Source organism: Cicer arietinum, chromosome 2 (genome assembly GCF_000331145.2).
Source record: "Cicer arietinum cultivar CDC Frontier isolate Library 1 chromosome 2, Cicar.CDCFrontier_v2.0, whole genome shotgun sequence".
NCBI classification, from domain to species: Eukaryota; Viridiplantae; Streptophyta; class Magnoliopsida; order Fabales; family Fabaceae; genus Cicer; species Cicer arietinum.
The window spans coordinates 7,188,601-7,201,269 of NC_021161.2; the positions used below are offsets into that span (position 1 = coordinate 7,188,601).

Consider the following 12,669-nt stretch of genomic DNA (forward strand, 5'->3'; position numbering starts at 1 on the left):
GTGAAACTCGTTTGCTTTTGGAGCACTTTAAGATTTTACCTTAGTGCAGGTTGAGAGTCCAATTTTGTGGTTGCACTTTTGAGCTTCACCAGCAGTGGACTTAACCTTTACATTATTTAGATTGTTTGTGATCATTTTTTTATTTAGAATATTATTGTTTTGGGGCCTTTGTATTTTGTACAATAGGAGCTTGGCCTTGTAACTTTTGTGTCCCTGTTTGGCATGTCTTATGCCATGTGCATGTTTTATTAATATATATATTTTTTTTCTTTCTAAACAAAAAAACAAACAAGAGGGATGTGTCATTTTTCATCTATTTCCTTACTTTATGTTTCCTGTTTCTCTCAAACGTATTGATCCGAACTAGATCGAGGAGGATGGTCGACTTGAGACATGTTGAACAACACTTCGTGGTTCTGAGGTGGGGTGGTATCTACAAACACTTTAACTCTTAAGTAAGTATGTTTTTGAGTTGAATGAAATGTTATATATAGTGTGAGGGTTAAGGCTGTTGAAAACAAAAACGTCTTTGCTCAGCATATGGCATATATCGTATCACAATTCTTGCCTTTGTATGCTCCCAGTCATTGGGATTAGGGTCAATAAATATTTTTAGGGTTGAGGTTGAGTACAACTAGTGGCCAAGAATGTTGGACCTATGTGTGTTGGTCAAACGAGATTAGGCCTTGGGCCAAACGAATCAACTTCCTCTGAAGTCTTTGTCTCGAGTAAAGGTGACAATGACTTATGATGTCGTAGTATTCCTTGTCGTAAAAGGCTTTGCATCAGTTAAGGAAAGTGTTCGACTTCATAATTGTTATTGTCTTTGAGGTTTATTATCGACTTTGGTATTGTTTGTAGTCGACAAATGTGTTCGATGACATCCTTGTGCGGCGTTTGGAGATTATTTACAAGCATATGTATTCGATGACGTCATGTACTTGATGGATGATTTCAGTTTGATGCTTGTTGGATGTACCAACATAAACTTGGATATGAATCTCTTGATTTGGTCACTGAAAAGTTTAATATCTAACAAAAAGTTCAAAATTTACTATAATAATTTTAGTAGTAATTAAAAATAATATTTATATTTTTTAAGTAGGTCGGTGAGGTAGGCCTATAATATATTTATGTGGCTTGTAATCCGTAGAACATGAGGTAAAATAGAAAGAAAGTCTCAAATTTAAACTTTTATGACATTAAACACATTGGGGGTGCAAAATGGAAGAAATGCGCATAGATATTCAAATAACATCATTTGGCTATTGGACTTATATAGAAAGAAATCATGAAACCCCCATTTATCCATTAAAGAATTTTTTTTGTGAAACTACCGTGAAGTTTCCTTCTATGGTAGCTCAATTCATCCCTAAAAGCAAGATCCTCACGAAACTCTCGAGAAACCACATTTCATCCACTTCTCCATTCATTCCTTGTAGCTCATTTCATTCGAAAGTAAAACCCTTGTGAAACCACCATTTCATTGCCCTTTTTATTGATGCCAACTTTGTAGAATTACATCAAATTTAGAGTAGTCTATATAAGAATGATTAAAAGCATCAATTACTCCCTCATAGTCTAATTCAAAAATAATATTATCAGTATTAGACCATTTCCCCAACAAAGTGAAAACCAAAGGCCAACAACTTCCCCCTTCACGAACTGGTAAAGTAGGTTGTGAGATAATAAAACTAGAACACACAAAAGAATCTAAGTAGTCCCAAATGCCCAAATGTAATTGCAATTGCATTACCATTGCCTTTAAAAGTGACATTGCATTCAACTTTAGCATACCCATATGAGGCTTAGTTTAAATCATCAACAGAGTTGGAGTTCGAGTGTTCACGTCCTCACGATTCATATGTTTTGGCTTGCAACCAATTCATTAAGCAAGGATGCGCTCTTCCAACTATCATTTCCCTTTTCCTTTCCATAATAGGTTGTTGATACTATTTCATATACTCCAAAGTAATCAAAGCCGACCTGACATGTTTAGAGGTTTAAAGCAAATGTTATAGTGAGACATTTTTAAATAAAAATAATAATACAAGGCTTATAAAAAACAATAAAAAAAAAAACAAGTTTTAATGCTTATTAGGTCGCACATGGTTCAAGACATATATAAAATATTTATGTTGACGGTTGACCAACTAATCTAGGTCAACATCTATAGCTAATTTGCCATGTTATATATGCATAACTATACTGAAATTTTGGGGGTCTTTTATGATCAAAATTAAGGTCTAAGCGCTATATTGGACTGTTTGATCCTTGAGTTATCATCAAGGGATTTTAGTGCATCCTTAAGAACAAAATGAAACCCAATCTTTGTCAACAAGATTGATAATTTGGGCACGCAAAGAAGCAATTCCAATTTGTTATGTCTTCTTGTGTGCACGTATGGCAAGTCATAAGACAATGAACACCTTTAGATTGAAGATTGACTCATACATAAACATATTTTATGCGAAATCTCCGTAAAAGATATTTGACACAAAACTAAAGTTTTAGATTCCAAATCAAATTCCACTCACCGGAATGCTGCCAATTATTAGTATCAATAAGGTAATCCAAATTCCATAGGCAAAACAAACACAAAATTCCATCTTGTGTTGCACCCCAAATAAGCATACCATATTCGTTTTGGTGCCATAATGAATTTTAAGGATTGCCTCAGACGTAGGAGGTAAAAATATGGTGGTAAACATTTCACACCAATGCCTTGAATTTGCAATCATGAGACGAACAACCTTCAAATTTAGGCACGCAGTGGAGTCTCACATGGAAGATTTATACAATGTTCACCATTTTACCAAGACTCACATCATAAAGTAATAGTAACCACCACCTTGACTCTACACTAATCACAACTTGCACACAACAAGCACTTCGCAATAAAAAACTAGGATTATACTCATGTAAGCAACTAAGCATAAAGAAAATCTCTTCGCGGGCTACTAAAGTAATGTTAGTGCACATTTTTTGAACTATATAACATTAGTGCATTGTACTAAAAACGTTTCAAATTAATCGTGGATTCTTTATTTATAAGAAAATGATTGTTAGTTTTAGCAAAATCTTCTTAAAACATTATGTATTAAAAAGTGTTTCTTCAACATTATAAATGATAACACTTAATAAATTATACAAAAAACATTATAATAAATTAACTGATGATAATACTAGAAAAACTTTATTTATAAATAGAGTAACATTTTCTGTTAAAGCCCTACAATCTCAAATTCGTCAATATATCAATTATATTTACGAAACTATCCCTAGTCAAACAGTTTATTCATTATTTGGTCCTTTTTTAATCTTTTAATTTCATTTTTTTTAGTTTTATGACACATCTCGGAAATTCAGAGTCAGAAACGTTAAAATTAAAAATATTGAAAAAAAAGTTGCGAAGTGGAAGAAAGAAAGAAAGGTGCGGTGGTGTTGAGTTGTTCCCCCGAAATTCACAGAACTCACAGAAGAGACGCACAACACTCCCTTTCGTATCAGATCCGAATCTCTCTTTCCTCTCTTCTTCGTCTCTCCGATTCCGATCTCCGATTCCGGCGACTCAACTCACCGATTCCTTCCCTTCTCAATTGGATCCGGTTAAGCGTACACAACCGTCAATCATGAATCCTTTTTCTTCAGGGACGCGTTTGAGGTAACCAATTCAATCTTCCTCTTTCTTCCGTGCTCTTCGAATTGGATCAGCGTCAAACTCTTCTTTCCTCTGCAATGCCTTTTTATGCTTGTACTTCTTGCTGATTTTGTGTCTAATTGGAAATTTATTCCTCTTTTCAGTTTTAGCTTCTAGATTTTATTTTTAAGCTAACATTAGTGATGTTTGATGAGAATTTATTAGGTTTCTGGTTTTTTGAGTTCTAGCTTTAGATTAAGGTTTTCTCACACTATCTGAATCAGACATTGAAATTGAAATGTTAGCTTAGCTTACGTATGCATATTGCTGCAATTCAACTCTAGCATGGTGCATCAAGCTTAAATTTAAGTTTAACATAGAATATCTTTAGAGGTTGGTTCTATATCTCTGAAACCATTGGAAAAACTCATAAACAGTATATATGTTCGATATTAAAATAAAAACCAAAGCACTTTTGCTCTAGGTGGGGTCAACTATAGGAATTAATCATTAATGATGCTACAATGTCAATTGTTATGGTCTAGCATACAGACACGTTTTCCAATTTCGTAAGAAATTGACTGTTGTGAAAAAGGTAGTGGCTAGGTTCAGAATCAAGAGAGTGCCTGATTAAACATTATAAGATATATTATATTCTCCCTCATCTGAGGATTCTCACTGATGCTGTCCTGATTTAAGTATTAGATACTATGTAGCATGAACACTTTGGATTGAAGGTCTGACTAGTGTCCATCACGTGTTAGTGTCCAACACCGACACGACACTAGCACATGTTAACATTGAATCACTTACATTTCTTTAAATTATTACCAGTGACTACATGTTAGTGTCGTGTTTAGTGTTTGTGTTTGTGTCAGTGTCAGTGCTTCATAGATTAGGTACCACAACCAATGAAATGGATTTAAAATATTGCATTATAGATTTGGAATTATAATCCCCCTATAGAGTCACCGACTGAAACGTGATCTTATATCCTAATATTCCTGCAGCTATGTGTCTGCTTTTTATTTCAAAATACCTTTTGTTTGCCAAATCAGATTTGGTTAACATATTTTCATGTTTTCTTGCAAATTACAAAGATAATAGATGTTTGATATTGAGTTTCTTTTGGTGTTTAATTAGAATAATCATTTTTAACTAATCTGGTTCATATTCTAACTTCTAGGGACATGATTCGGGCCATACGTGCTAGCAAGACTGCAGCAGAAGAGCGTGCTGTTGTAAGAAAAGAATGTGCAGCCATTCGTGCTTCAATAAATGAAAATGATCAAGATTACAGGCATCGAAATATGGCTAAGCTAATGTTCATTCACATGCTTGGGTACCCAACACATTTTGGTCAAATGGAGTGCCTCAAGTTGATTGCATCTCCCGGATTTCCAGAGAAAAGAATAGGTTATCTTGGCCTCATGTTGCTTCTTGATGAAAGACAAGAAGTTCTAATGTTGGTCACCAATTCTTTGAAACAGTATCCATTTCTTAATCAAATTATCATTTGTTATTTTATTCCCTGATATATGGATTCCACTTAATAATATATTATTGATATTGGTCTTCTACTGAAACAAAATGAGAGAAAAATGTTGATAATCGTTTATATAGCAAAGCCTTAACTGAATTGCAGAGATCTTAATCACACAAATCAGTATATAGTGGGACTTGCACTTTGTGCTTTAGGAAACATTTGTTCAGCAGAAATGGCTCGGGATCTTGCACCAGAGGTTGAGAGATTGCTACAATTTCGTGATCCCAATATTCGGAAGAAGGTGAATTTTTCAATGTATTTCATCAGAGCTTATACTCTTGTGGAACTACATATACTGTTTTTTGTTATATATCGAGGGAGAAGAGGCTGTGATGGTGACAGTAACATATTGCTCTTCACTTATAGTGATTAGTTTTGGTACTGCTATTCTTAAAAAAAAAAAAAGTTTTAGAACTGTTGTTTCTTATTTTTCTTATAAATGACATTTACTTTATGAATTATGAATACTTTTTTTACATAAATCTAGCAACCAATAAATAATAGATTTTGTTTTACTGGAATAAAATATCCCATAAGACAGGAGTCAGATCCTTATCTTTGTATAATAGTGAAATTACTTGTCTCCATCTTTGTGTGATTGCTAAATTTTTTAAAATTATAAAGAGAGAATCAAGATTCAAGAGACAGCTTGCATGTACCCAACTAATTCCAATAGAAAATAACGGAAAGACATGAACTCCCAGAGGTATAAGGCTCCCAGTCAAACAAAGATGCCTGCCCTGTTTCAGCGCTTTCTAGCTAATGTGTTGATTTTCAATCATGTTCATTCATTCTAGGAATTATGCTTTGACCAAATAAATTTTCTATTTTCTTTGGCTAAAGGGTGTAATTCTAATGCATATAAACTGTGATACTTTATGTTGAATTGCCTGTTTAAAGGGTTGGTAGTTTGATTACACAGTGGTGATAGCTAATAATCTTACGTCATGGTGGTTTGTGCCACTGCCACAACTATTTGACATAAAAATGAATTTTCTGTTGTATAATCATTCGAAAAAAATGTTCGAGTTATGAGATTGAATACAAAAAGTTAGATGGTTGTTGATATCATCCTTTTAATGGGTTTTTGTTATTTTTTGTTCAGTGCTGTTTTCCTGTTACGTTTTTCTACTTCTCTTTCATTTTTTATTATTTTGAGTGGAAATCTACTTACTAGCATGCTATTAAGCACTTGACATTCAGCAAGCTGACTCCATTGCCTAATGTTAGTTGTCATGTAATGTCTCTGTGTTTATATGATCTCCTTACTCCCCATTTTCTAAATATTTGCATGTTATGTAATTTATTTTTTGTTTTATCTACAAAACCATTTCCATTTAACTGCTCGAGTTATCATTTATAGTTTATAATTCTCATAAATTAACTACGCTCACTGTTATATAGGCAGCATTATGCTCTATAAGGATCATAAAGAAAGTTCCAGACTTGGCTGAAAATTTTATCAATCCTGCTACTTCCTTACTTAGGGAGAAACACCATGGAGTTTTGATCACTGGAGTTCAACTTTGTACAGATCTGTGTAAAACTAGCACCGAAGCTCTTGAACATATTAGGAAGGTAATTTTTCATCTTCCTTATAATTTATGTTGTGAATGAAATAGTGCGTTTCCCCATAACCTACTTTAGATATTATTTTAAGCAAACTTGTCTACTATAGATTTAGCATGGAAAAATATTCTGTGCTGCAATATCAAATTGTCTGTATTTATGTGCATTCTTCTTCTTTGTCAGTTCAAATCATCCACAAATTATTGAATTTGCTTATTGATAATGTTATTGATAATTTGATGGAAAAATAATATGATACCATCATGTGTCTTCATCTTATAGCTTGAACATTTGGGATAGTTGGCTCATAACATAATAGCAGAGTCTCTATAGCCAAGTAGTCTAGAGTTTGATCTGTGCTGCCCCTGTTCTAATAAAAGTTGAATTTCAGCACAAAGGTAGGTGGGCCTTTGCATTGTCCGTTCTTCAAGCTCAATGGGCTGTTGTGTAAAAGGGCATGTAATAAATATAAGACTTAAATATGTTTTAGTCCCTATAAAATTACGGATCTTTCAAGTTTAATCCGTATAAATTTTTTGACCATTTGTAGTCCATATAATTTATAACAGTGGAGGGACTAAAACACCCATTTTTATAAAAGGTAGGGACTAAAAGAACCCGTTTAATGAAAGGTAGGGACTAAAAGTTGATAAATTTTTTATAAGGACTAAAATATAGAAATGAATATTTTATAAGGATTAAAACATATTTATCCTAACTATAATATAAACTATTAATGTGTCTTCACCTAACTGCTTGAGGTTTTGAGATAGATGGTTTTTGACTGTTACGATAAATTTAATGAAGTTACATTTTGGAATTTAGGATTATTAGTCAAGCAAGTATTTTATCGCTTCATATAATTTGAAATGCTTTTACTTTTTAATATAGTGTTTGAGCTATTCTTGTGAGTAGTTGTTGTCGTCATCGTCGTCGTTGTTGTTATCATCATCATCATAATTGTCAAAATCTGTTTCTGTCTTATATCCCTCGAGTAGAGATTCAGTTGTATAGGAGTACTAGTAGGGTTTTAGTTATATACGAGTACTGATAGGGATTTAGTTATATATGAGTACTAATAGGATTTGGTTGTTTAGTAATCTAGTATATATATCTGATGTATTGCCAACATATTTCAATTCATATGTTACCCTAATTCTTGACAATAATCATCATCATTATTATTTTTATTATTATTGGAAAACTCATGATTTTAGTGACTATCTTACACTTTCAATGGGCGTGGCACTATACTTTAGTTTTTGCTAGCAAATCTGTCTGGTATAAATAGCATGTCTATGTAACCTTTAAAAGAAAATAAAGAAGGGTCATATGTTACTCTATGATGTTAAAGTTTACTCTGATGGCACTATTGTATGAGAAACACTGCAAATTGTGCTTTGACTGCATGCCAGCTTCTGTTGTAACAAAATATTCTTTGAACAATTATTACAGAAATCCACAGATGGTCTGGTCAGAACTCTCAGAGATCTAGCAAACAGTCCTTATTCACCAGAGTATGATATTGCAGGCATCACAGACCCATTTCTCCACATTAGGTTGCTTAAACTTTTGCGAGTGTTAGGTGAAGGTGATGCTGATGCTAGTGACTCTATGAATGACATACTTGCCCAGGTTAGTTGTGTGTGCGCTTGTTATTTTTATGACATTATGTTATTATATTGTTCATGCTACAATGATTGTTTGTTTGTCATTTTTGCATGGTTCTGTAGTGTAGATGACCTTGTCTGTTGAAAACCATTTATGCTTTTAGGATATTTTTTCCACTTTCATGCAATTTTGTTAAGGTAAACCTTAGTGTTGAAGTATCAGGGTTTTACATTGTGAGAGAGGAGAAAAAATTAAGATTTTGAATTAGGAATATGGTTTGATATGATTGATGACTATGATTTTTTATAAAAGAAAGACTAAACACTAAACCTTATTTAGACTAATACAAGACTCGAAATCCTAATTTAATAGGAAAGGAGAAATCATGATAATAGCAAAGAAGTATGGAAGTTAATCATAAGAAACAGTCTAAGATAAGAAACTAATCCTAGGAGATAATCTAATATGTTCTAAAATAATATCAAAATATAAGATTTATTTGCATATCTTTTACCATTTCCCCCTCAAGTTGTAGTTTACTAAACTTTAAGGTTGTTAAAATTTAATCTTTGAAATAGTAAAAAAAAGGTTGGGCCAGATGGAGATCTTTGCATCTGGAACCGGAGAAAGTGTCCAGAGAAAATTGTAGCCTGGACAAAACTTGAGGCTAGACCACAATTGAGGCAAAACAATGGTGCCAAACCTCACTGAGACAAAATCGGTGCCAAACCACACTGAAACAAAATCAGTGCCAAACCACAACGAAGACAAAGTTAATGCCAAACTGCACAATATCATACGCTGTAACCTGCTCCCGTATATTAAATGAGAGTCATGACTCCTGAATGTGAGGCACTTGCTAAACTATCTCCCAAAAATGACCACTTGGCCTTTTGAAAATCCTTTAAGTGGCTTCTCTTATTTATTTATTTATTTATTTATTATTCTTCTACTTATTTTTTTAAATTCATCCAAATTGGAGTCTATCCTAATTTTCCGCTCCTAATTATCCCCTAATATCAACATTTTAAATTCAAATTTGAATTTCAAACTCATTATTCCCTAACATCTTCTCATCAAATTCAAATTCCATATCTGATTTATGATTATCTCTATTACTTTATCACTAAACAACCCAAAGTTGTATATTATGCTGAGAAATTCCCCAAAATCTCCAGTCTTGATTCATGTTAGCTCTTAAATTTCATGTAAATATATTAATTTAATTGGAAAAATGTGAATTACATGGAGCTACTAACTAGTGATTATATGTATGATTTAGTCTTCGTTTAATGCTTCAATTCACTGACCAATTAAATTTTCTTCATAAATAATGTTAACCACTTGTTGCAGTTATTAAGATTTGTATCATTCATTTCAATATTCTTACAATTTGTTTATAATTTACCAAATCTAGGTTATGCTGGTAAAAGGGTTGATGATTTTAATGTACTATCGCTTATTAGTGGCTGCCTTTTCAGAAATTAAGGTTGATTATTTCATATTTTCTATCTGTTTTAGGTGGCTACAAAAACTGAGTCAAATAAAGTTGCTGGGAATGCCATTTTATATGAGTGTGTTCAAACAATAATGAGCATTGAAGATAATGGTGGATTACGTGTGCTTGCCATCAATATCCTGGGGAGATTCTTGTCAAACCGTGACAACAATATCAGGTTTACTTCTGATCATTACTTTTCCATGATAAGTACCTGAAAAACTTGGTTAAGGCTAACACCAGTACATTGAGTGTTCTAGTTACTAGGTTATGATTTATAAAAGCAAAAAGAAACACAAATTTTAAGCACTGTAAGAAGTCTAAGATGTCTCCTCCAACCAGGAAAGGATGCCTGATCACAGTACAATGATCAGTCAGATTGATCTTTGTCTCCTTTGAGCATTGTCATGTTTCGTTCCAACCTTCAACCATAGTTCTGACTGCAAGAAACTAGAAATTTGATTTGTGAATATGAAAAACTAATCACTTTTAATGTTAGTCCTTGTAAGATTACAATTTGAAAGGAATCTCTAGGAAACTTATTTAACTGGCACATAAATGATCCAGTTATCTGTTACTGACCATTAGGACATGCTTGTAGAAGTTGTATTTTATTACTTAACAAAGAATAGGATTATAGGAGGAGATTACAAGGTTATCTATATAATTTATAAATTATAATATACAAAAATGGGCTTATATAATACCTGATACTCTAACAGTGTTTCCCACTTTCCTTAATGTCTTTTGATCAGTGAATTGTGTACTGGATTATGAATTTTTGTAAGCATGTGCTTTTATGATTGTGTGCGTGTGAAACAGAGTCTTGAATGGCAATGCCTATAAAATTATTGGCATGTGTGTGCCTGTGATTGATGGATGTGGTATACAAAGTAATGGAGTGATGTATTTGCATTCTCTATTTCATATTATAATAATTAGATGCTTCTTGAGATAAGTTATAGTAAGTTGGGCAGTCAAACGTTTGAGCAATCCAATTCTTACCTTTCCAACTTCACTATATTTTTTTTTATCCAACATGTTTAAAATTAAAAATAATTGGATCCCAAATATAGTGACTACAAATTTTGCTTGATTATAAACAAAAAATAGGCTTGGGGTTGAATGAAATTCATTTTTCTGATACATGCGGTAAGAGTACTTGGCTTTATTCTCACATTTCTATTTGTTTCAACTTAAGTTGGTCAAACTCATGCCTGTAAGAAATGCAGTTTACATGTTGACTACGTTGTTAGGGAATATATTCTATCCTGTTAATGATACGAATAAAAATAGGTTTGGGAATGTATATGTGAGAAGGAATAAAAAGAATGTTAGTTAGTTAGTTTTGTTTTTAGCTTAGCTGTCATTCTATTAGAAATTGGAGTCAAAACAGATTACTATAAATAGCAATCTGTTAGGAGCAGTTAGGGATTTTTTTTGGGGAGGGAAGAAGTAGAATTGGTTGGACTGATTCATAGGGAATCAGGAGAAATACGCACGAGGCTTGACCTAAATGAAGCGAGGACGAAGAAAACCGAAGAATTGCTTGCTGCAATCGCAAGCAAATTAGGAGTGCGATCTGATGACGATCATGGTGATGGAGGCAGTGAGATCAGAGATCGTGAATGCATCAGGGAGAAAGGGCAAAATCGTTGGCGGAAATTGGAAATCCCAATTTTTTCCGGTGAGGACGCATTTGGTTGGACACGCAAGCTAGATCGCTATTTTTCGTTGCAAGTGGTCCAAGAAGAAGAGAAAATGCAGGCGATTCTGTTAGCATTGGAAGGAAGAGCTTTAAGCTGGTTTCAATGGTGGGAGAGGTGCAATCCAAATCCTTCATGGGATGCTTTCAAGGTGGCTGTCATAAGGAGATTTCAACCATCAATGATTCAAAGTCCTTTTGAATTGTTGCTATCTTTGAAACAGGTTGGTACAGTGGAAGAGTATGTGGAGGAATTTGAGAAGTATGTTGGCGCTCTAAGAGAAATTGATCAAGAATTTGCTAAGGGCATTTTTCTGAATGGATTAAAGGAAGAAATTCAGGTAGAGGTAAGATTGTTTGAACTAAAAAGCCTTACTGATGTTATTCAAAAAGCTCTAATGATAGAACAGAAAAATATTATTTTGAATAAGAAAGGGAGCACTAACTATTCTAGACCGACTAGCTTTACAAGAAATAATTCTTTCAGCAAGGTGGTAATTGTTGATTCTAAGAATATTGCTGATAAAAAAGTTGATCGTCCTGCTAGTGGTAGTGTTGTTAATAGCTCGGGATCAGTAAATATGAATGAAAGAAATAGGAGCAGAGGGGGAGAGTTCAAACACTTAACAGGAGAAGAAATGAGGGAAAAAAGAGAAAAGGGGTTATGTTTCAGGTGTGATGAGCCTTATTCCAGGGAGCATAGATGCAAGAACAAGCAGTTTAAAATGTTAATAGTGGAGGAAGAAGATAGTAGTGAAGAGGAGGATAAAGAGGACTTGGTTTCAAAACAATTTAATGCTCTTCACCTATCCTTATGTTCCATGGCAGGCTTAACTTCATCCAAATCCTGGAAAATTTCAGGGGAGTTATATGGGAAATCTATGATCATTTTAATTGACTGTGGTGCCTCACACAATTTCATATCACAAGAAATTGTCTCTCAATTGCAGCTGAGGGTGGAACCAACACTCACTTACTCGGTAGAGGTGGGGGATGGTCATAAAGTGAGATGTCAAGGAAAGTGTAAGAAGCTAAAACTTGCGATACAAGAGCTGGAAGTAGAACAGGATTTTTATCTGTTTAGCTTGAAAGGTGTGGAT

General features: G+C 33.6%; 1 protein-coding gene across 2 annotated transcripts in view; it reads left to right on the top strand.

The window, feature by feature from the left end:
* Positions 1-3,360: 3,360 nt before the first annotated feature.
* LOC101506366 (AP-1 complex subunit gamma-2-like) overlaps positions 3,361-12,669 on the top strand; it is a 19,217-nt gene continuing 9,908 nt past the window's right edge. For both annotated transcript variants that reach the window (XR_189408.3, XM_004489804.3), the window contains exons 1-6: positions 3,361-3,664; positions 4,827-5,129; positions 5,286-5,427; positions 6,591-6,764; positions 8,211-8,390; positions 9,888-10,042. Coding sequence is in view for 1 of the 2 variants with exons in the window: in XM_004489804.3 (XP_004489861.1) it covers positions 3,633-3,664; positions 4,827-5,129; positions 5,286-5,427; positions 6,591-6,764; positions 8,211-8,390; positions 9,888-10,042 (986 nt within the window). In the remaining variant the exon portion in view is untranslated. The remainder of the gene's footprint in view (positions 3,665-4,826; positions 5,130-5,285; positions 5,428-6,590; positions 6,765-8,210; positions 8,391-9,887; positions 10,043-12,669) is intronic.